Source organism: Solea solea, chromosome 3 (assembly GCF_958295425.1).
Source record: "Solea solea chromosome 3, fSolSol10.1, whole genome shotgun sequence".
Classification (NCBI taxonomy): domain Eukaryota; kingdom Metazoa; phylum Chordata; class Actinopteri; order Pleuronectiformes; family Soleidae; genus Solea; species Solea solea.
The window spans coordinates 28,819,732-28,845,311 of NC_081136.1; the positions used below are offsets into that span (position 1 = coordinate 28,819,732).

The window sequence follows — 25,580 nt, forward strand, 5'->3', positions numbered from 1 at the left end:
AAACGCGGAGCCGTTGTGCGTTCAGAGCCTCGCACGCTGATTGGTTGAGAGCATAGGTGTGTCAGGAGGTGTGTGTGTGTGTGTGTGAGCGCGCGCGCAAGTACGTGTGCGCGTGTACGTGTGCGTCATGCCGCCGTCTGTCGCTACGTTACTTCCTGCAGACAGAGAACGTCGAGTTTGACACCGCGGAAGGAGACGACGACTAAAACCGAGAGTGTCAGGTCGGAGCCGGTCCGTGCTGTGATTTTACAAACACACACAGACACACACAGAGACACACACAGACACACACACGTCGCTACGCTTCTGGAAATGGTCCGGACACTCGCTTCTTCTTATGTAAGTTTATAACTTAACTACTTTAAGTCTGTGTCGTTATGTAAATGTGATTAGGAATTTAAGTAGCTTTGCACACGGGGGTTTCACGCATTTACGATGAATTAAATCAACTTTTGTTGTGTTCGCCAGCACGAGCACGAGTGAGCTGGACTTTCTTAAACACATTGAATGTTTTACTGTAAAACAGAGAAACTGCTCTAATATTACACATAAAAACACAGTCAAATAAACTTTAAAACTGTGTGGGCGTGGGTCGATTTTAAAAGTATACGTCACGATTGTGGTGGCGAACATAATTGCGATTAACAATATTATTTCAAAAGAAACAAATGAGTGTTTAAAGATATACATTTAAAAGAGATACTTGAGTAAACGTGCAGGTAACTTACAAGAAAATGACTTTTGTAGATGTTGAAGTCACCTTTTTATGTCTTAAAGTATATGACATTTACTGTACTGAAGTAGAGCTGCAACTAACGATTATTTTCATAATCGATGAATCTGTCGATTGTTTTCTCGATGAATCGTTTGGTCCATAAAATATCAGAAAACCATAAAAAATGTTGATGGTGTTTCGTCAAACCTGGAAGTGATGATGTTCTCAAATGTCTTGTTTTGTCCACAAACCAATGACTTTTAATGATTAATTTGTTATCCAGAGCAAAGAAATGAAGAAAATATTCATATTTAAGAAGCTTAAACAATCAGAAATCTTTTTTTAATCATGAAAAAAGCTTCAAACCGATTAATCGATTATCAAAATAGTTGTCGATTAATTTAGCAATCGATTAATAATCGATTCATCGATTAATCGTTTCAGCTCTATACTGAAGTATCGTGTCATTTTCTGAGTGGTAGGGCGAGTTGTCTTTCAACTGGAAGGTTGGGGGTTCAATTCCTGGCTCTGCTCGTCTACATGTGTCCTTGAGCAGGCTATTTAACCTCATGTTGCAGTGTGTGACTGGATGAATGTCAAAACTATAGTGTCTATAAAAGCTTTATATAAATACAGACCTTACAGAGTTTGCATGTTTTCCCCGTGTGTATGTGCGTGCGTGGGTTTTCTCCGGGTTCTCCGGGTTCCTCCCACAGTCCAAAGACGTGCAGATTTGGGGATTAGGTCAATTGGACGCTCTAAATGAACTGTGAGTGAGTGTGAGAGTGGATTGTTGCCCTATGTCAGCTGAGATTGGCACAGCTGACAGGGTAAAGTGGTAGAAGACCCACTGTAGTCCCACCAGTTACACCATTATATTGGTGCTTTTTTTTATTTTTAAATTTAGAAGCATGTTTTGATGTGTTGAATGAGATCATCTGCAGTGAGAAATTGATCTGTCCTGAAGGTATTTTGTCAAGAAGTGCTTTCTATGTGAATTGAACAGAAGTTAAAACCCGACAGTATGTCACACAACAGTGTATGTTGTGCGTGAGGGAGCCCCTGTTCTGCTTCCTGACTAGGGTTTTTTTCATAAACCACACACACCCACATGGTGTCAAGAAACACGTCATTGTGATTAAAGGGAGTTTTTTCTCTCCCTGTTTGTCTTCAGTCTGTTTCCATGTCTGTAGAATAATTAGAAGAAGTAGACATAGATGTTTTTTGGTCAGTGCGGCTCATCGATGATCTTGCTGCAGACAGATGAAAGGTCTCGAAAAAGTCGAAAAACAGCTCTTCCTGATTCAGCAGAGAACATAGAATTGATTCCTCACTCCTGACAAGCCTTGGATCTTAAATGCAAGGTGTACACAAACCTATATATATATATATATATATATATATATATATATATATGTCTATATGTATATAAAACAAAACAAAAAGAGGATCACATGTGACGTGGTTTGGTTTTGAGTCTGCTGTGTCCTCGCTGACATCTGTGAACATACTTTGAGGGCAGCTGACGTTGCTGAGTGTTTCCTCTTCTCCTTTGACCTAAAGATAGATGGCTCTGTCTGGGATTATAGATCCTCTGGGACTTGAAACACAATGTCCTTTGAGGTGGAAATATGGGCCGGGCCACTGTCATCTATAAACAAGAAAGGAGCATTTTTAATCTTTAAGCAAAGAGACCAGAATAACGGGTTCATGCTGCAGATCAGATGAGCGAGAGGTGACATTTTTTTTTATCACAATGTCTTGCCTGATTTTACCTTTTATTCCATACAATATTGACAGTACCAGTTTTTCACTTCCTAAACTGGAAATAGACAATGAAAAGTGATCAGGGTATACTTAATGATCACAGTATATGATTTTTCTGTGTAACTTGTATGGAGATTTTGCATTGTTTTTACATTCATTTATATCAGTAAAGATTTTTGATATGTAAATTGCATGTTATTTAATCCCTTAATTGTTCTGAGCAGTATATGTGACTGTGTACAGTGAAGAACCAATTTTAATTCCAGATCTATGCTATAAGATTAGGGGCAAACTTATTCTAGATCATACATGTAAATGCAAAATATGACAAAATGTTGTTTTACTGTAAAATGTTGAAATTTGTCAATCTCTGACAAATTTACTCTGATGTCGGGTTAATAGCAGTTAATAATAGCATAATAGCAGTTAATAGCAGCTGTTTTAGCCGATGTGTGTTTGGTTACATAATCTCTGTTGAGAAAAAACTTCAGTAAACAAGAGGACAGAGACATAGCACGCTCTGAGCCCATTTTGTAAACAGTGTGATACCGAGCGGTGCATACATGTTTCCCCTTTACACTACTTTGAGGACGTGTCCTCTGAAATGCTGCGACACAATGACTAGATAAACAAGGCTGCTGATCAATCACGTCCTCGCTGTCTGGAACTCCAGAGGTGACAGAGTGCATGTTTACCTTCCAGGCTGACGAAGAAGCCACTTTTTACCTGATTATAACGTCCAGGCACATTTCATTTAATTGAAGTGCTCTTCATGTCTGAAGGATTCCCAGAGAGCAAAGGCAAACGTTGCACAATCTCGGATTAGCCAGTTGCTCCTCTATGCTCGTTTTACAGATGTGTGCAGCTGTGTAAACTGAGGTTTTACTCCCTGTGTCGACCCCACAGCCAAGCTCAGATGCACAAGGTTTAGTTTATATTATAAGAACATGATATTATATCATAGCTCTAAGAAAAACTCTACTTATAGTAAACACACAGGACAATGTTATGTGTATAAACAATATACAGTTTTGTTCATCCAGTAAGAGGAGTGAAAGGAGGGGGAGTGGATCAAATGGATAAAAGTCTGCTGCTAACTAGTGGTCGGAGGCCTAAATGCAACACAAATCTACTGTCAGGAATATTTCCATACTGATGCACTCCTTTTAAAAGTTGATAGATGTAAGAAATATTGCAATATTTTGGTTGATCAATACTTTATAACACCCAAAGTAAGTTCGTTTTGGACGAAAAAAACCGTCCCATCTAATATAAGGGCAATTTTATTGTTCGTGAACACACTGTCACGTATGTGTAGATGCTTTGTGCGTATAGAATGACAACAGTGACGTCTTTTGGCGTGAACTGCGGGACGTTTAAGAGATCATCGCGGGAACTTAAGCACTCGACATAAGCCCTGATGATGTGTGATGACTCAAACAGATGTCTTTCACTCCCACAGTGAAGCTGCCGGGAGCTTCAAACCTCCTCCCACGTTCAAGTTCAGCCCAAAAGTCTCTTAGTCTCGCTTAAGATTTTTTTTTTTATCATCCTTCAAGCTTTACCTGTGTCCACTGCAGAGAGAACTGATAACCTGGTCTCTTTGAAACGTTAGCTGAGTTCATGCTCAACGTGCAAATCGCAACTTTCATGTGGATGTAGAAACATGTTATTTAATGTAGATCAGACTGGGTACTTTATTACAGATTAGTGTTTAAATAAATGCTTCATATTAACATTTATAGTGTGTATAGTTGTAGACTTTTATTTGTGCTTTGAGAAAAGGGCCTTGGCAACGGAAGCCTGGACGGACAAAACAGCCAGGGCCATGTGTTTTGTGTTTTATAGTAAAAGCTTAAATGAAGAGCAACATTGTCTCTTGTGTGCCAAAGGCCATCATAGATTACCTTCGACACCGGACCTTAAACACTAATTCAGACAAAAATGTAAAACTGGGAATTCCAGATGTATTTATCCTGGAGACCATTTTCGAAAAGCATGGTGTTCAGATTTGAAAACCATAGGTTTAACACGTACAAAAGGACAATTATATTCAGGCAACTGTGGAGTTTCTCTTCTGTAGTCAGAAGGGTCATTTCTTCTGAACAATTTTATGGATGATTGCTGGTTTAGAGAGAGGCCAAACACAATGTTGTAAATCAGGAATTTTCTTCAAAAGTCTGTATTCAAGCAGAAAAGTTGCTCACAGAGTTTGATATTTCAGTGCAGTCCTCACTCGGGCCAAACTCATTTTCATCATTACTCTCTGCTCTTGTTCCAGACAGGTGAGTGAGAGGTTTTTCCATCATGGCAGGAGATCTCTACAGCCCCCCGTCCCCACTGGGGGACTCCCTCCTGGGCAGTCCTCTGTGTGGAGAGCTGATGGAGGACCTTCAGGACATCTCCCAGACTATGAGAGACAACACGCTGGGATTTGATTACCCAGAATACCAGAGCACCGGCTCAGGGTCGGAGAGCTCCACCGCCCTGGGTGAGTAAATCACGTGACCTCACAAATGTTAAAATAATGTCACTATGCATACAGAACATGTAAATGCATAATGCAGTAACTACAGTTATTTGATTTTGAGGTACTTAATAATTTAAAGGCAAGCTTCAGTTCATTATTCACATTATAATAGCTTACCATTTCAGAAACCATCGATTCAAATTGCTAATGGCGTTGTTCCATGCTGCGTTGTAGGTTTTTACAATGATTCATTGTTCAGCCCTGGTAGTTATCATCAAACTGCAGTATAATATGTTCATACATTCATTTAAAACAACAGGAGTTGATCCAAAGTGCTTTAACAGTCTGGACAAGGCAAAATAGATATGCATAAGGCAGAAAAGGGAGACACATACAGTGTGTACACAATGCAGCAGCCTGTTTGCCATTGTTTGTTTTGAAATACATTAAGGGTAAAAAATTAGAAACAGTATATTTAGAAGATTTTTCTTTTTCATGTTGTGTTTATTTGTTTGTTAGAATTTTAGCTGGTGGTGGTAAATGTGCTCAAGATTGACATCCATCTTCATTTAAGGGTCCAGTGTGTAAAAGTGTCAGTGCGTTTACATGCATGTTAAAAGTCTGATTTTATTCGACAATAATTCAGTTTTCTTAATGTCATGTAACCACGTTAGTCCGACATACCTGGATAATGCAATTTATAGTCCGGTTACTCCTGCATGTATAGGCTTAGTCATACTGGAATCGGACTTGATGTTCTGTGCATGCACCAAAATTTCCTCCCTGGTCGGTAGCTCATAAGAGGCGATAAGATGCATCTAAAACAACAAAAATAGGTCAACAAGAAAATGATTCACAACGCACTAGCTTGTAGTGAGATACAGCGCCACCTGCGAAGGCGGAGTCAGGCCAATAAATCGTTTTTCTCCTCTGCATGCATAGTCGGACTCGGCAAGTTGTCCAATTGCCTGTCTTAGTCGGACTATGGCCTTTACTGTGCATGTAAACGTACTGAGAGAGTGAGACTGCAAACCACTTCCTTTACCATGAGTGTCAGAGAACAGCAGTGACCATTGCGTAACAAAAAGGATGTTGTTGCAAAGTATACATGAAAGTTTCATGAGTGAGGCCACAAAGATCTTTATTTTAAAGCAATTGTTCACTTGTACAAACATACTTATGGGTACTATACTCAGTTTCTGCCAATAAAACCTCTTTAAACGTTACATACCGGACCTTTGAAAGGGTAGTAAAATGATTTGTTTTTCTGCTCTGTCTCTGTCAGACACCTTGACTCCAGCCTCCAGTCCATCTTCTGGAGGGGGTGGAGCCGCCCCAGGGCCCGAGGAAAGTCTCAACCTGGAGTGTCGAGTGTGTTCAGACAAGGCTTCGGGCTTCCACTATGGGGTACACGCATGTGAGGGCTGCAAGGTGAGACAAACAGGGTAGTGCATGCATGTAGTAACATGTTACCCGAATTAGAGAGAGGGAAAGGAATGTATATCAGCCATATGAAGGTATAAATATAGACGTTAGCACTGATAGATTCACTCCCACCGAACTTGTGCCTGCACAGACTAATGATAGTTTTGATGCTCGCACATGTTGTTGTGCCAGTGCACGCACACAAACACACTCTGACACACACATATTTACACAAATTTGGAGTGGTGGCTGGTGGATGGCAGGGTCACCTGACCAGGCGGCCAGTGGAAAGTTTCTGAGACGTGAAGACAGGTCATGTGAGGGGGGAGTGATGGCCTTGGTTGACTCGTCACCTCTCACATAGTTGGTACAGAGCCCAACAGAAAGACGTCACTACACACACACATACATGGACGTGCACTCACACACACACACACACACGCACGCGGAGCTGCTGCTTTCACACAGCAGTGCTGTTTTTATACTGAAATCCCCCTTTTACAGTCTCGGTTTTGAATGTGTGTGTGTGTGTGTAAATATCTGTAGTAGGCTGCGATGAGACATTTGAATTTAAACCTGTTTTTGTGAGGACATTTTGCCCAGTCATCACAACAGTAAAGGTCTTTTTGAGGGTTAAGACTTTGTTTTACGAGAAGGGTTATATTTAGGTTTATCTTTTTTAAGGTAAGTATTTAAGGGTGATGGTTAGGTACTTAGTTGTGATGGGCAAGGTTAAGGTCAGGGTCTATGAAATGCATTATGTCCATGAGTGTCCTCACTAAGAATGCTGTGTGTTAAAGTGAGCATGTCATGGTCTCATACCTCTGGCAGCTGACTGCAGGTCACTGCTGCTAACTCTGTTGTTATATTTGAGGGGCGTTCTACCTCATGACCTTGCCTGCTTTAGATTTGCACCCCCATCAGCCACAGAAATCCTGTTGTCTTGCCTTTGAAGTGAGACAGATGTTCCAGTACGGTCGTTCAGACCCACAGAGTGGGTCAGGAACCACAGATGGGTCAAGGGAGGTATTTTACTCAGGACTCATGTTTGTCTGTTTTAAATTATGGGCGTAGAATTGAGTTGTGGTTCATTTATCATCAATAGCTCTTGGAAATGTCTGTGTCATCTATTCAAAAATAGTATTAGAAACAAAGATAGAAACATCGTAACTCTCAACAGATCTGGCGATAAAGTTAATTGGACACTCATAATTGACCGTAGGTGTGAATGGTTGTGTGTCTGCCCTGCCATGGTGACTGGTGTCATGTGACCTGTCACCGTATGACCTCTGTCAGCTGGAATTGGCTCCAACTCCCTTGCGACCCTCACCACTTTTATCACAGTTATCTAAACATGAGCCTCCTTAATCACTGTATCCTTCTTTTAGGCTCCAGTCTCAGATCTGCCTGACTTTGCAAAAAACCTGTCACTGTGCCAGACCGCTGCCATTCTAAAAGTAGGAACATGACGACAACTCACTGTTGGACGCTACTGCACTGAATTGTCTGACAGAGAGGATATTGCGCCATCATGGAAAAATCTTGCGTGTGACTTGGGATGAGTCTCTGCATATCGTTTTCAACACCGTGCTTTAAAGGGGGGGGGCTCAGAAGTGCTGGAATGTGATTATGGGGTGTGAGGGCTTACGTTCCAGGTCCTGATGATGGTGTGAAATATAAATTCAAAACAGCAGGTAAAACTGAAACAATGCATTCAATTTTAAAAAAAAGGTAAAAAAAAAAGAAAATTTAATTATTACAACGGAATCTCTCTAACAGCATGGCAGATGTCACGGAAGAGAATGAGATAAGAACACAACAATTTTTTTAGTTTCAAGTGATAGAAAAAATTATAATTTAGCAATCAATGTCTGTTCATACTTTTCCGTACGTCCCCTAATTCTACACACTGCTCCTTTTAATGACTCCACAGTTTATTCTAATAAAATTGAAGAAATGAGAACTTTGAGATGTCAAATGTCTTTTAATTTGCATTAGGAGGACGTTAGTTTGAATATCCAAGGACACTTTAAAAACTTTTCTTCCAGTTTCGGTAAAAGACATTTGCCCTGAGATGTTGCACAACACTTTTCTCTGCTTACGTCTTCTTGCTCATGACATGGCCTCTGGATGTGTCTGCACACCTTCACGCGGACATGTGAGGACATGTATTCTGTAAACACGCAACATCTGTTGTTTTCTCCAGTGCAGTGGTGTTGTTTTATCGTACGCCACGGAACTGTAGGTGTGGGCCTTCGTGTCATCACGATTACACGCTCGTCTCGCAGTAGTTCACCTGATGGAGCAGAACTCTCACCTTCTAAAGGCTCAAAAAGCAGAGACACAAGTGACTCCAAAAGAGAAATGTTGGAATGCTGGCGGAGTGTTTGGAAAAAAGCAGATGTTGAGTAAAAAAAAAGAGGGTTCGTTGAGGTAAATACTCTCAAAGCGCATTTGAGTGTTTTCATTTAATGTCAATTCATTCATTTTCTACCACTTTATCCTCCACATGAGAGTCAAGGGACATAGGGCAAAAGCATTCACTCTCACACTCATAGTCAGTTTGTCCAAGTAACCTAATCTGCATGTTTTTGGACTGTGGGAGGAAGCCGTGCACCGTACCAGGAGAAAAGCCATACATGCACAGGGAGAACATGCAAACTCCACACAGACAGGCCCTGATCCGAACCCGGTGACCTTCTTGCTGTAAGGCAACTTTGCTAGCCACTGCACCACAATGTGACCCTTCATATAATGTTGATTTGTAAAATGAACTGAGGATGTGTTCCCGGGCCAAACCTCAAACTGCCAAACAGTGAATGTAAGCGGGGTAATAAAACGTTATGGGGGGGTTAACTGATTTTCTCATGGTCCATGCCTTAATGCACCATAGTCGGTCAGGTCAACAGGGTAACGTGCATGTCCTTTCTTCACTAGGGTTTCTTCAGAAGGACCATCAGGCTGAAGCTGGAATACGACAAGTGTGAACGCAACTGCAAAATCCAGAAGAAGAACCGCAACAAGTGCCAGTACTGCAGATTCCACAAGTGCCTCGCTGTGGGCATGTCTCACAATGGTAAGACCTGAAACTTCCAAAAATATGAACTGATGCTGAACTGAACTTTTAAACTGAACGTGAAATAAATGCGTTGTCTTAAAAGGCTGGTGCCTAAGAATGACTGATATCTGGTGACACTAGAGATTGCAACAAAGGACTTTTATATTCCCGATGTAATGGGAACACTCTTTCACAACTCTTTCACTCTCTTCTTTGTCGGTTTATGTGGGTGGAGCCACTTATTTGTGGAGTAAGTTCCCACTGTTAAATGCACATTTTAGCTGGTTTGTCCACTGAGTGCAAGATGGTGTCCTCCTTAAAGCAAGGCCCCTGCCTAAAGTACACATAAAGATTTGACTCTAAAAAAATTTAATGTTTTTATTTCAGACAACCTTACGGTTACTGTATTCAATTTCCTGTCAGTAAACCCTCCCAAATGTTGTAAATTGGACCTTTTTAGGAGAGTATTTGTCTCATGTGAACGTCCTCATTCAAGAAAGCAGCATTTACTAGTTACAACAACAGCAGGACATGTCCTTCTGTGATTTGGCTCCAGGTCAATGTGCTTTAATTGGCTGGGGTTTTTATAGAACGATGTCCTGCAGGACCCAGCTTGACATTGAGAAAACACAGGCCCATACAGCTCCACATCTGGGCCGTCATCTGTGCCGAGAGCCAAGGGGTCGTCGGGTTTGTTACTATGGCCTCCCTCTGCAGACAGAACGGTGTCAGAAACCTGAGAGGGAGACGACATGTTGTCCTCAGCACATCTGTTGTGGGTGAACGTCTGTGTTTGTCTGCGTGTTTTCTGCAGCGGGGGGAAATGTCTGATGTCTCTTCATGTAGCGTGCAACGAGAAATCTCTTCTAGCTCGTTTGCTAATGATCAATGTCTCCGTCCGCCAGCCATTCGGTTTGGTCGCATGCCGCAGGCAGAGAAGCTGAAGCTCAAGGCAGAAAGCAAGATGGTGGAGAAAGGGCAAGAGAGCCCCATGCTGGCCGACCACAAGATCCTGGTCAGGCAGATCCACGATGCGTATATGAAGAACTTCAACATGAACAAAGCGAAAGCACGACTCGTACTCACCGGAAAGACCAGCAAACCGGTAAATGTGGAAGAAATAAATCCGAGAACAAAGGTCCGAGGACAGGGTTTACTCTGCGTCATGAGCTAACCAGCATCCTCTCATCTCGTCTTTCCCCAACAGCCCCTCATCATCCACGACATGGAGACATTCCAGGTGGCGGAGAGGACATTAGCGGTTCATATGATAAGCGATGACCTCTCGGATGCCGAGAGCGGCCCTCAGCCCGGAGATGTGTTTCCAGGTGTGGGCTGTGGAGAGCTCCAGCAGAGGGAGGCTGAAGCACGGCTCTTCCACTGCTGCCAGAGCACCTCAGTGGAGACGGTCACGGAGCTGACAGAGTTCGCTAAAGCGGTGCCAGGTTTCCAGAGCCTGGATCTGAATGATCAGGTGGGTTGGGTATTGATTCAAATTGGACTTTAGACTCAACTTTGATACTGATTCCAAAACTATCCTTTTTTCTTTTTGGGTCCGGTTTAATGAAATCTGTCTGGATCATGCAAAATGTCTTTAGTTTCCACCGTCAAACACGGAGTACATTTAATCAAGTGTTTAATCAAATGTGTCACTATATCACGTTATCACTGTAGATCTTCTGGATCTGCTTTCATACATTAAACAGGCTTTTTAAAACACAACACAGACGCTCATGTTAAGCCCCGTCGTCTCTTTAGGGATCGCTTTTTCTGGTTGGTGCTCAGAGCCAAGCTTGGAGGTGCTGTGGTGTCGTGATTGTTCACTCAACAGGACATTTTTGGTTTGCACGTGTCCTCCAGAACAACATCACATCACAGGCTTGTTTCTGTGATGGATTCAAAGTAGATCTCGGGCCAAACTGCGCTCACTGCCTCCTCTGCAGACTAAAAGTGACAGCCCTAAAGAGCACTGTTAGATCTCGAGTTATGCTTATTGTCTCTGAGATGAACAATTTAGGTTCTTTTCCATATAAGGTGATACAGGGGAAGCCTGTTTGACAACCAGCCCTAGCTATGTGTCTTTATTTTGATTTCCTCCTCATATTTAGGTGACTCTATTAAAGTACGGTGTGTATGAAGCACTTTTCACGCTCCTCGCCTCCTGCATGAACAAAGACGGCCTCCTGGTGGCCCGAGGCGGAGGATTCATCACGCGCGAATTCCTCAAAAGCCTCCGCCGTCCGTTGAGCGACATGATGGAGCCCAAATTCCAGTTTGCCACGCGGTTCAACTCTCTGGAGCTGGACGACAGCGACCTGGCCCTTTTCGTGGCCACCATCATCTGCTGTGGAGGTAACCGACACTGAGTGGAAGAAAAACATCCGACAGCAATTACGTGAAAGAGCGTGGACTTTAAAAGGAGGCAGATTTATTCCCAATAAGATCATTTGCTCTCTCATGGTCCTTCTCTTCCAGACACTGGTGTAGCCAAATTTGATTAAGATGGAGCGAGAAATAAAGTGGCTCCAATTGTTATTATTTAATTTATTGTAATGTGTTTGTTATCTTTTTCATTTTCTACGCACTGTGGTCAAAATTCCTCAGCTCGTCTCCGATCACATACCCTGGTATATACAGCAGAACAGTATTTACCACAGTTTGAGAACCATAGGTGTAGACAATGATAATTAACACAGCACAGTAAAAATATACAAAAAAAATTACAAGATTAGTTTTCTGTCTTCTAGAGGCTATGATATGATGTTATGTATTTATTAAATTTGTGGGCTTTATATTTTGAGCAGTAGAGTGCACAGAGCCCCCTGGAGCAGTGTGGAGCTCTGGGGAGGCACAGGGGGGCATGGAAGACTTGTGTCCACCCAGGGGAGCCCCTGGTACGGGCAGCAGAGTGGACAGAGCCCCCTGGAGCAGATTGAAGCTCCAGAAATCTACTGCATTGTGTCAAAAAGCTCCTTCTTTATCGCCATCTTTGTTACTTTTAGATCGTCCAGGCCTGGTGGACGCACCTCTCGTGGAGCAGCTGCAGGAAAGCATTGTGCATGCGCTACAGCTCCACCTGCTGGCCAACCACCCCGACAACACCTTTCTCTTCCCAAGACTCCTGCAGAAACTGGCTGACCTCCGCGCACTGGTAACCGAGCACGCTCAGTTGGTGCAGGAAATCAAAACATTGGAGGAGACATCGCTGCACCCTCTCCTGCAGGAGATATACAGGGACATGTACTGAGGAGTGAGCGCGAACAAAAACATTCAAATGTTTCAAAATGTTGATTTTATAGCAGTACAGAGACACACAGTGCACAACGTGAAGCGTTTGCTCTCGTGCATATCGGATGTACTGTAAGTAACTTACTGTGCAGAGTCTATGAACATGCACTGCTGTGACCATGTGACGACATCTGGAACAAAGTCAAAGTGACGTTCCTTTCAGGCGGAGCGGCAGCTCTTGTGCTGGACCTGAGTGTCGCCATGAAAGAGGGACATGGTGGAGAACGGAGTTGGGAGCCATTTGCATTTGGATTAGATCCTGGATGCCTTTTACCTTACAGACACAAGAGTCAACAAAAGCTAAACAAATGTGTGTGCTATGCAAATATGTACACATGGTAAAGATAAACTGCCAGTCATATGTGCACTGATTTTAAATACTAACCGTGCCTTTTGAAATAACAACAAGTCATATTCCTAACGTTTCTGGGTTTTTTTAGCATTTGAATTTGGTTAATGTCATTGGAATGTTATTTTCATGTGATCTGTTGCCTTGAATGATGTGAGACAAATTTGCCTTGGTGAACACGTTTTCACCAGTTTATCTGTTATTTGCTCGAGTTTTAATTTAACGACAACTCAATTATCCAGCACTCAACAAATACACAATAGAGTGTAAAAACAACAACAACATGGTTTAGCTGTATATTGTAACTATTTAATTTTTTGACCAGGGAATGTTGTTTGCATTATATTTAACCAATCATCATTTGGAAATATTGTGATTTTGTAGGTTATGTATTTATTTAAATATCTCCTGCTGCTGAACCGAGCACGATGTGGTGACGTAAAACATAATAACCTATTTTTCCTGATTAGTATTATCATCACGTACATATCATGCCATCAAGACACAGTCAAGTGTTGGCCAAATGCAATAATCTGTTACGCTGGTGTATGTATTATTTTGTAAACGTGACAAGAATCTGGTGAAAGGGACGTTTGAAAAGTAAGTAAGAAAAGGCGAATGGCTTTTTTTCTCTGTATTTTGACATCACCTCTAATGTACTAAAACATTGTTTTTCTTGTCATAATAAAACTGTTTTTATGTTGTTGTTTTTTTAATCCTGATGAAAAGGTGTTGTATGCTGTTGTATCTTGGTGTTACAATGTGATTATGCAGAATAAACTGTGATATTTGACAGCAATGTATTGACCTGCCTAATGATAAACATGCCTTCTGTTAATCTGATTATTTAAAAACAACTTGACCAATGAAAAGGCCTTTTCCACAGCAGACATTTTTGAATTGTGAACTAATGATGTTAATGACAGAATTTTTCAATTTAAGTTGCCAGTAAACCGTTCAGGTTATTAATTACACCTGGGATATTTCTTCAGTGACATGTTAGAGTACCTGATGCTTAAAAAACATCTGAATGTATTATGTTGGAGTTTCATTTGCCATGGAAATGTATGGATCACTTTCATATAATGGTGTATGTTTACCCACATACAGAGGAAAAACAAACAAAGTCCCTTTGACTTTGGATGACTAACTGAGTCACTGAATTCATTTAAACCACTTTCTTAAACCTGTGTGATGTTGTCTTTTTATACCTTAAATCTCCCTCTTAACTGTGCTTTATTATATATTTTATTCATTTACTTTTATTCCTTTATTCACTCTTACTTGCTCCCATTGTTTTCTTGGTTTATTTCTTCTTTTTTGCTGTTATTTATATTGACATTAGATTCTCTGAATATTGTGGCTTTGTCTTGTGCTAAACTTGTGTTATATAAATCAAACGTATTATTGTATATTTATTAGCAAACTGTCTTTACTCAAGCGCATATTTAAGATAAACGTCATATTTGAATTCAATAAAAAATATTCAGAATTTCTAAAAACATAAAACCAGGAGTCATAACTAATAAATAAACGAGATAAACTAAATGTCAATGATTTAGAAATAATCTCCTGATAATATAAAATCTCCTGATATATACTGTATGTCTTTGCAAAATAGTTCATACAGCTCTACGCCGCCACACCGGTAGGTGGCGGTAAAGCTTCATGAAATCAATATGGCCAGACTCGATATGAAAACCAGGAAATAACTATTTTCCACTCCACTCATCGAAACGATGGAGCAAACCCGTCAAAAAACATTCACTTGTCAGTTGTGTGGTTTAACAAGCCCGTATTCTCACTATGGACAGAAACCACCAAACACTAGAGCCATTGTGTAAGTGAATATTAAGCATTATTGCTCCTTTTTAGGCTCCGGAGTTAGCCATGCTACTTGCAATGTCGCTAACCGCTAACGTCAGATACCTTAGCCCCCAAGCGACTTGTACACTCCACTGTAGCCATTTCGCTCTTCTTTTTTAATCGTTTCTGTTTAATAGTTTAATGAATCACATGCATCTTATTTGATTTATTATATGTGCCTGCCCTCTCTCCGTCAGTTTGCTGGAGGAGTGTTACGTGACAAAGGATCCCTTCAGTCCAGACAAAGAGAAGTTTCTGGTCCTGGGATCAACGTGCAGCCTGTGCAGCATGTGTGTCTGTGTAGGATCGGTAAGATTAATGAAAAAGCAATGACTTAGGTCTAGTTTTCTGCCACACAAGAGTTTATATTTCATTACATATTTAATTTTTAATACAGAGCTGTTTAATGCACTCTCCATAGAAATATAGATATGTATTGTATGTTAAGTATTATTACGATAATATAATGCTACCGACAATTGAAATCACTTGCAATCACTATTAACAATTGTGATTTTTTTCTTATATTTTTGTAGTTTTTTTTTTACTGCATATTCTAGTCCTTAACTGTATTTGTCACTTATCTATCTCAATTTGATATTTGCTGACATAACTCTCTAGTTACAACTGTGTATGTGTGCATGCACACTTTAAGATGTTATATGTATCAAATGATTAAACGTTTACATCAGTTATACATGTACATGTTAGCTCAGCTGTTGCAAGATATTAATTAAGGAAATTAATTACAATAGAACATGTTTTATAAACGTCAACATGAACATCAGGTATAGTATAAAATGCACATAAAGTCTGTCTTTGAATGGAAGCTGTGGTTCTACTGTAGTTTTTCCCTTCACTTGAACTGACCTTGCACATCTCAGCTGACAAACTGTACAGACCATGAAATCTATTAATCCGGGTTGATGGTAGGAAAATAAAATGTCTTTTATGTTGGTATAAATGTGAGCAGTCCCATCTGCTGCTTGTGGTTGCATTGATTCTGAACTCTCTCTCTCTCTCTTCTCTGACAGGACTGCAGTCTTTTCTACACAAAGAGGTTCTGCATGCAGTGTGTGAACAAGCACTTGGACCAGTTCCCTCATCAGATTCAGACTGAGCTGGCCAAGAAGAAGGAGAGGTCCAAGGCTGCCGTCTCATGAAATCGGGCAAGATGACCACAACCTACTCAGGTGTCTAGGACCTTAATAGCTTTTGTCAATATGTTTGTTTTTTACCAACACGAGCCAAACCTTTAAAATACACCACACATACTAAAAACAACATCCAGTTCTTTATCAGTATTGCTCTGTGTTTTTTATTGTGGTAAAAATGTAGCATACATCCAACATTATTATTATTATTATTATTATTATTAATAATAATATTATTAATAATAATAATAATAATAATAATAATACATGCCTGTTCCCAGGTTGTTAAAGTGCTGCATTAGCCAACCAGGTTTAATTAGTTTATCGTAGCGTTTCATAGAAGGTAAAAACAGCAGGTGTGTGTAGTGTTGCGCATGCAGGCTCAGATTCAGACCGTCCACATTAAAATTGGCTGAAAGTGGATTGATGGACATTTCAACCTAGCACCCAAGCACACATTTTCTATATAAAGCAACCTATCAGGTCAGGTTTAACATATTTAAATTACAGTTAATAAATAACATGTTCATGTTGTAAACACCATGAAAAATATTATGGATATAAGGTTCAGAGGAGCAATGTGGAAGCGACAGCATTATCCCAAATTCAGCTGCTTGTCAGGCTGATTCCCATTTTCATGGTTGTTGAAGTGGAAAAGAAATAATTATTAAATCTCCCGCAATTTGTTTATTGTGCTTCATGAAAAATGCCTGTTTCACAATTCTTAATGTGCCTTTTTTATGACAGAACACAGTTTTATTGCTTTTCAGCAACATATGGAAGTGGTAATAACATTTATGACACATCCTCTCTAACAATAGACACATGTACGTGTTGACAGCGACATATCCTTTGTAAAGCTGCATTACTGCTCTCCCTTTGATTTCTTTGTTCATGGGCAAAGTGAACTGTTGACTCCCGTGGAGTCCCTTGAAACCATAAAAAAAACCAACAACACACAAAGCGACTGTTCTGTTTTGTGACTTTTTTAATTATGAACCATAAATAGTGTGTGTTATGTTCATTTTATTGTAGTTGCAATACTCACTCTGCTACATTTAGCAAAAATGAAACAGTGCCTTCAAATTAGTCATATTAAACTTTCACACCATCCAACCTCATGCTCAAAATAACACTGTATTGACATGCATCAAAATATAATAACTGTGTTTTAGACACTATTTCATATTCAAGAACTTGTAATTAAACAAAGATCAAGATTTTACAATTGCTATGATACGTTTTCTACATCATACACTTTTCCCCTGGGCAACTCGAAGTGTGAGCCCTAATATTTGTGACAGGGAAGGAAAAAAAACATGAGCATTACCCTTACGCATTGATTCTGCATGTGTGACCATAACAAAATGTTCTCTTGCCTTATTTCACCCACCCACCATCTAATCAGCTTGACCACATTTAGTTTTCAGTTCATGGATTACTGTGTGCAACACAGCACAGTGTGTAGCAGCATAAACACATTATGGATTAAGAGTGATCCCGACCGATAACATCAATATAACAGATGGCCTCACTGTATTTATCACAAGATGTTTGGGTCTTTTTTTCTCAAGGGTTAACTGAAACGGCATGGTCTTAAAAGCAGGCTCCGTGGGTTTTATGGGCATAAGCGACGGAGGAATGCAGAGTGACACACACTGTATAATTTTAGTGCTTACGGCTGTGAATGTTTTCACTCAATTACTGCAGGAATTCTACGTAGCTCTGGGATGCACGGAAAAATAATTTCGATAAACTCTCATCATTCACCTCATCACAAATTTAATTCTCTTGTGATTACATCTTTAAAAGATGCGACCTTGAAACCCTCACAGGGAAATACCATAAGTGTTTTTTTTGTTGTTTTTTTTTTAGCTGCACTACTTTTTGTTCCCTTACTATTTCAAGTGCACACAAGCAATTACAACCAGCGAAGCACACAAACCACTTCTGTGGCACCAGTGGCAAAGTCTGAAAGTGATAGGCACTGAGCCAACGATTTCAAAAGGCTTTCTGCTCAACAGCTGATGTCAGAGGCCGCCATGAGGCAGATTTGTGGCAATTGTCCTGCAGAAAACGTCACTGTACTGTTTCCTACTCCCTTTTTCACTAAATCTACTCTGATTCTGATTCCTGAACTTCTGCTGTTCAGAATACTTGGGATCTCAGTGTCAATAGTGGGAATTGCTTAGTGCACAAGGTCACAATATGGTCCAACTAATAACAAGAGGATGTTGAAGGTGTTGCATTCTCCATCTTCTCCACTGAATAACAACTGACTTCAGAAAACCTGATATTTTTTGGCTCCTGTTGGAAATCCACTTCATATTTGACCATATTTGATGTTTACTGTTTGCCTTGAGTGCTTCCTCTACTTTGTTGGGAAAGCTAATTCAGGATTCTCTACTATTGTTTTCTTCACTATTATGCAGTTATTTTTGTTAGAAATGCTCCAGATTTTTCAAACCAACGTACAGAATCTACTCCATGTTAGACACAGGGCTCCCCCCATGCCATGAAAAGCCGCTCCCCCAGGTTGGGTTTAGGCATGAACACTGATGACTGGTCAGCGGTAAAGCTGAACGTTGAACGTACAGTGGAGTGGTTCTCATGGCGGGGGTGCTTATTACGCCACAACAGGGGGTTCATTGTCCTCCAATTATCTCAAAGCTGTAACTGAAAACATTTACAGTGATTGAATCAAGTGGTGAGCCTAAGCTGTTTATGTGACACCAAATCACTTGACGTAGTGAAATGTGTCAGCGCTCACACGGTCATTTGATAATTGATTCATGTGATAGTATTACCAGCCTGGTGTGAGACCTGACCTCCCCTACAGCCAGATAAACCTTATAAACCTAGATAAACAGTGTTGCTTTCTTATCATGATTTATTCTCGCGACAATGAGCTGACTTTGTTTTCAACAAGCATTAACATAGAGATGCAAATGTCCGTTGAGGAGATCAAATGTAATCAGTGACTTTTAAAACTTTAATACGTAACTCATAAATAAAAGCATATGTCCGTCACGTTCAAACCATTGTCGATTGAGTTCACACAATGTTGATTTAGCTTGGCTGTTCCACATGACTCTCTCTGTCAGTGCGTTTACATGCATGTTAAATGTCAGATTTTAGTCTGACTAAGATAATAATTTGGTTTTCTGCACGTCATATAAACACGTTGTTCTGACTAAGACTAGCTCGATTTTAGTTGGACTTACGTGTTTACTAACAGAATGCGATGTTAAAAGTCAGACTTTAGTCAGACTAAGATAATTCGGTTTTCTAAATGTTATATAAACACATTAGTCTGACTAAGACTAGCTTGATTTTAGTCAGACTAATGTGTTTACTGACATACCTGGATAATGCGATGTTAAGTCAGAGTTTAGTCGACTAACATAATAATTCGATTTTCTAAGTGTCATATAAACACGTCATAGTCGGACTTGGTGTTCTGTGCATGCACCAAAATTTCCTCCCCGGTCTTTGCCCCGGACGTAGGAGACGACGTATAAACTGCAGTACTTTTCACACACAATTCACAGACAACTGGACAACATTAGCTTTCAATTAAGCAAATTGTGCTGCGCTTAATGCTGTAATTTACTGTAGATTATTAATAATTTACTAAACTGACATCATGAGTCCTCCATCAGTCCTCGGGGAAAAAGTTTACTGATGTAATAAAGCTAATTTTTACCTCAAACTGAGTTAATTTTGCAACTGGCATAGAGAGTCGCCCCCTGGTGGCCAACTGGAACTTCTTTCCTACTTCCTGGTTGTAACTGTTGAAACCTGAAGACCAGGTCCATTTTTAAGATCTGCTAGTATTCGACAGCAATAATGTTACACCATCTCTGTACCAAGACTAAACAGAGGCAGAATAATAATAAAATCACCAAAAGTTACACACTGCAGCTTTAACTCCTCAACGCCTGCCTTGCAAACCGGGTGTTAATGGAAAAATAGAACATGAATATTCACTCTATTATAATTACAGTCAAAAGGTATATGCTGTCTTTGTTATATTAACTAAGCAGTGTGGTTAAATTGACTGTATTCCTGCTATTCCACTCCTGCTCTCTGTTGTTGCTCCTGTTCGACTTTAAGAGAGCGCAGTGGGCGGTCCCTGCACAGCAGACCAATGAATCGCCCTCTCTGTTTAACTAGTCCTTGATGTCAACTTTTCTTCGACACTCGTAGTTCCCTCTAACGCCATGTTGGCTGTTATGACTTGACTTGTTGTTTTCATCAGTCTTACTACGGACTTGACAGGAGTGGCACCTTTAAACGCCGCCGGAGAAGCTTTATTCCATTTTTTACGCGTACGACTTTTGGATGATACGCGCGGAGTATGCACGCATCGTTACCGTAACTTCACATTTTAAAGGAGTACTACTTGGAAATAGCAGTTTGAGAGGCTTTGGGTCGCTTTTTGTTTCTTATGTGCATCAAAATGTCAGATGTTCGCCTTTCTAATGCGAGCCCGACATTGGAGAGGGTGGATGCGCGGCAGCAGGACAACCCCAGACCCTCGGTGCGCAGAAACCTTTACGGCAAACCGGACCCAGGGGAGATACAGAGGAATCTGGCGGCTGTAGTGCAGGAAGAAGTGCAGGCTTTTAGGGAAAAGTATAATTTCGATCCGTTGACCGAGAGACCGCTGTCGCCGCGCAATTACGACTGGCAGGAGGACCGTAACCCACCGGAGTTTTACCTCCGAGCGGCTCACGGGAACCAGCAGCCCCAGCGAGACGGCGACTCGCCCGGCGGCAGCCAGCAGGATGAAGCCGCGGGGAATAGCGAGAGGCAGCAGGATCACCAACCAGCCAGAGACCGTTCAAGGAAGAGGCAACAGGGAACTTTAGGTGATTTACCTCGACTCTTTAAAGCTGTCATTGACGTTCCTCTCTGTGTCTCTCTGTAGTACCTCTGCGCCACAGTGCGGAGGCGCCAAGCAACAAGTTGTGTTCAGGCTCAGGCTGCGTTCCGTTCAATAATCAGCGTTTCTTTGCTAACAAACAAGTGTACTGGAGTAAAAACACACAGGAGGGATGAAAACTACACAATACACTCTCGTTCTCTTGGACTTGTCTGGATTTAAGTCGCCACAGATCTAACGCTTAGTTACAGTATATAGTTTGCACAGTTTATCTTTTTCTCAAATTCGGCCAGAGTTTGGTTTGGTTTGGCAGCCGATAGTCTTGTCAGCTGTTGGTTTTTTAAAGGAAAAAAAAAAGAGAGAAGTGGACGTGCAGCTCGGCACACCTTCCCCCTGACAACTCCACTCACTGTCTCCTTTATTTTTCTGGCCCCCAGGTCCCTGTTCTGACCAGTGTCAAAGTAAAAGGTCGCATACCGACGACGACGATGATGAAAACCAGCCGGACGGTGCAGGAAGTCAGGCGGTAACAGCCGCGGAGGAGACACCGAGCAGCCCGGAGAGCCGCGCTGAGGAGCAGTGAAGTGACTGCAGCAGGTTAGAAAAATCATTCATCCACTTTTTACTCTGACCACACCACAGACGAGGACTGCAGTCATTAATTGATCACTAAATGAACTCTTTTTGATAAGTAGTTAACTGGTTTGACTGAGGGTCTGATTTCAGTGTGTTCAATTCTCTGCTCTTTTTTACACCTCAGTGACAATAAAGTCACTTATTTTCAACACCTTTTCTTGACATTTTATGGATGCCACAAGTTACTTAGGTTAATCAATTGACAAACAAAAGCAATCCCACCTAAAATAATTAAGTTCATTCAAACTCTGTACATTTTTTTTAACATTTAACCTGTTTACTTGAGTTTGAATGAACTGCATGACATGTTACCAATTACACTGAGTTTCAGTTTGTCAACCACCCCAAGTGTATCATCTATTATTTTTGGTGCAAATAACAGTTTGGTTGAACCTGTTTATCATCAACATCAACACAGTTGTAAACACATTTTTTCCCTGCGTGCAGCACTCACTCACGTCAACATTCCTCCAGACTTACAGCATATTGGGTTGTGTTTTTTTTTAATCCTCCACAACTGCTCACACACTCTGTGTGTGTGTGTGTGTGTGTCTGCATGAGAGATATGAAGCATGAGCAACTGCTTTTTTCAATTGCACCATTCACCAACCCGTTTCCTCTTTATGTCCCACAGAGCGGGGGGTGACCTGTTGCTGGTTTCTCATCATCTGACAGACTGAGACAGTGAAAATCGACACAGACATAAGGAAAAAAAAAAAAAAAATCCAACAACATCAACAAAAGAAATCAGCCTTTTCCTGAAGAAGGGGACAAGGAGAGGCTGCACAAGCACTGAATAATGTACACTATCAAGTTTTGGCACTCATTTTAATTCAATTGCCTCAGAAGCAGCAGACAATGTAGCAGTGTGCAAATGGATTTTTGCTCATCTTTCTTCTTTTGTATCTACTACCTATGTTTCAGATGTAGCACATAAAAAAAAAGCATGATATGCTTTTCAAACCTTTTTTTTTGTTAAATGTATTTGAGTGAGTGTGTGAATTTGACTCGGGGAGTTGCAGTGCAATTCCCCGCAGAGAAAATATTATTTTTGTTTTTTTTTAAAAAAAAGAAAAAAAAAAGAAAATGGTCATTGTTGTATCATTTTTCAGGTAATTGATGTAAGTTACAAATGCAGATTTCAAAAGTCAGGGTTATGTGGAAACAAAATGTCTTCACTTCTTCTATGGCTTTATTTGTCCCAGTGTTATTACACAGCCTATCTTGTTTCTGAAGGCCCAGATGGTCACACTGTAAGTTGATGGTCCATCCAACTGGGAACAGCCATGATAGATAAAGTTTACATGCAAATATCTCCTTATTCCCCCCCCCCCTTTTTTTTTTGTTATTTTTTCTGGGGTTTTGCCAAAGTTTTTTGCTGGGTAAAATATGGGAGGGTGGCTAAACTGCTGATCTGACCAAATTTGAACAGTATTTCCTAATAATCCTAGGAATTAGCTTTTATTTTTTAATTTTAAATTAGGTAAATTATTATTTTTAGTGACTTATTGGTCACACACACCCCTACCCGTTGTAACAAATTCTATAGTCCAGGTCAACAAAGATGAAACATGTTAAAATCACTGGGCTTCTTATTATGCAAATATGTGAATCAAAGATTTGTGTTTGTGGTGTGGAATTCATGTGGAACATGTAATTGCACTATTCTTAATTTCTCATTTTCTTTGTGAAGGCAGGAAAAACAAAGTTACACTGCCTTATTTGGTGTCAAACTTTGAAGTGTACCTGTGTGCCTTTTCTTTTTTTCTTTTTTTTTGTTTCATTTTGAAAAACACTGAAAAAAATTATACTAACTTATTTATATTGAGCTTTTTTGTAGGTGTATGTATACCTTCCCAAAGCAACATTTTGTGCATTTTTTTGTAAATATATATTTTCATTATTATTTTTAAGATAAATAAACTGTTGCAAAACTGAGCCTAATAATCGATTTTATACCCTGTGTGTTTTGTATTTTTTTTTATTTCTTCCAATCTGCAGTGGAATTGATTAAACAGGACTGCTGGTGTAATAAATAAATGCATGCGCTTACTATTTTTGATTGCACGGCACACAATCGCTCCACCCTGAGCAAACACACATTTCAAGTTTAAAGTGATCCGCCCCGTGTAAAGTGACAGGCTGATCATAAGTCTTACACGAAAAACAGATGGGAGTGACAAATGTGATATTAAGTAGGTTTAATGTGTCCTTGAGTTTAATGAATGACAGATCGGTTACTATACAATCACTGTTATTACCATACAGGCATTGTCAAACAGTGTAACCATGAATAAATCATAAGGAATCTTAGCAAAAAAAAAAAAAAAAAAATGAAGTGAAAGCATTTGATATTCTGCAACTCAATCCTTTAAAATGCACATGCAGTATTTGGTGCTTTATGGTTAAAAAAAAAAAAAAAAAGAAAAGAAAGAAGACTAAACTGCCTCTGAGTGTGCTGGATCGTCTTGGCCAGGATCTGCTCTACCTTTAAAGTTGAAAACAACAAGGGTATGTGCTGAGGAAAAAAAGGGGGTGGTGTCTGCTAGTGGTGGAGGTGCTGCTGGAGTTTAAGGTTATTGGCTTTCCCGGGCTCCAATCACAAGAGAGAGAAGAAAAGCAGACCACTTAGTATCCAGCCAGTCAGAGAACTGTGGGAGGGAGCCGAGGACAGTACACGCTGTTCTTTTCATAAAACACACACCACCCAATTAGTTTCATTGGCTGACTCTTTCCTGTTGATACCAGCCTGCAGGAGTCAGAGAGAGAGAGAGAGAGAGAGAGAGGGAGAGAGAGAGAGAGAGGGATTACTCTGTGTGTGTGTGCATACTTGTATTTGTTGCCTCTTCAGGACCTTTTCTCACATAAACACTGAACTTATCAGGACCAGTAGTCCTCATGGATACCAGAACTTGGTCCTATAATGAAGCAGTTCAATTGAAGGCTAAGATTTGAATGGTGGTTAGGTTAGGGCTTAAGTTAGGCTGGTTATAGTTAAGGTTAGAGATAGCACTTTTGTTTTAGGCTGTGTTCTAAAGAAGAATAGCTGTGCATGTGTGTGTGTGAAACTGCAGAGAAACTGCAGCAGGTCAGAAATGATCAATCCACTTTCCCTCTGCTTGGAAAAAAAAAATAGGTTAATCAATTATGAAAATAAGTACTAGTTGCAGCTCTGTTGAGAAATTAAAGTACAAATTGCACTGGACAAAGAACATAGTTGACAAAAAAAGCATACTTCTGAGTTTTCCCAGTGTATCATCTATTGTTTTTGGTGCAAATGCTGTTTCGTTTAACATCAACACAGTTGTAAACACACGTCTTTCTTTCTTTTTTTTATTGTGTGTGTGGTCAGTGTCGACATAAAGTTGCTTTAAATAATTACACAAACATGGGCTTGAAGTTTTCAGTGTAAAAAAAGTTCCCGCCCTGATCAGAGCAACAAGTATGAATGCACTGACCCCAAAATCAACCGTAAAGATCTCAATCACTCAAATTGGAGACGGATCATGTAAATCTCTGACAGAAGGGCCAGAAAAGGTCAAGGCAATGTCAGGCCTTTGCACCATCATGATGGAAGAGGATAAAAACTGAATAAAATCCCCTGTGTACAGTAGCTGCACATGCACAAATATCAACAGAGTTCGCCTACGCACACACACACACACACACAAACGTCCATGCCTGCACATAATTAATTCTCACATGATTTATTGCTAACATGCCCCTGCAGGGCACGCACACACTATTACATCTGTGCTGGGAAAACATGATTCTGATTCTGATTATTTTATTCAGCTTTGCCTCTGTTCACATGTTTGTGTCCAGTGACATAAACTGTTGCTTTTTCTTTTTATTTGAATGTAACCTGATAGCTACATTTACGGCGCACACACACACACACAACACGAAAGTAACTGGATTGTCTCCAAATGCGTTTCCATCCTGTCACACCATTTAGGAATCA

At 40.4% G+C, this 25,580-nt stretch overlaps 3 protein-coding genes across 3 annotated transcripts; all 3 read left to right on the forward strand.

Annotated features, from left to right (window-relative positions):
- The first annotated feature begins 165 nt into the window (after positions 1–165).
- On the forward strand, positions 166–13,865 carry LOC131456771 (peroxisome proliferator-activated receptor alpha-like). Its single transcript, XM_058625392.1, has 8 exons — positions 166–339; positions 4,764–4,973; positions 6,238–6,383; positions 9,315–9,453; positions 10,341–10,540; positions 10,643–10,909; positions 11,544–11,787; positions 12,438–13,865. Exons 2-8 carry the CDS (start codon positions 4,790–4,792, stop codon positions 12,680–12,682), a joined length of 1,425 nt encoding a protein of 474 aa, XP_058481375.1. The 5' UTR covers positions 166–339; positions 4,764–4,789; the 3' UTR covers positions 12,683–13,865.
- Positions 13,866–14,766: 901 nt separating this feature from the next.
- cdpf1 (cysteine rich DPF motif domain containing 1) lies at positions 14,767–17,160 on the forward strand. The gene is made up of 3 exons (XM_058625971.1): positions 14,767–14,912; positions 15,136–15,247; positions 15,973–17,160. Exons 1-3 carry the CDS (start codon positions 14,812–14,814, stop codon positions 16,099–16,101), a joined length of 342 nt encoding a protein of 113 aa, XP_058481954.1. The 5' UTR covers positions 14,767–14,811; the 3' UTR covers positions 16,102–17,160.
- A 3,092-nt stretch (positions 17,161–20,252) lies between these two features.
- On the forward strand, positions 20,253–23,567 carry cdkn1ba (cyclin dependent kinase inhibitor 1Ba). The gene is made up of 3 exons (XM_058625970.1): positions 20,253–20,966; positions 21,418–21,577; positions 22,251–23,567. The coding sequence occupies exons 1-2, from the start codon at positions 20,543–20,545 to the stop codon at positions 21,561–21,563; spliced, it is 570 nt and encodes a 189-aa protein (XP_058481953.1). The 5' UTR covers positions 20,253–20,542; the 3' UTR covers positions 21,564–21,577; positions 22,251–23,567.
- Positions 23,568–25,580: the final 2,013 nt, after the last annotated feature.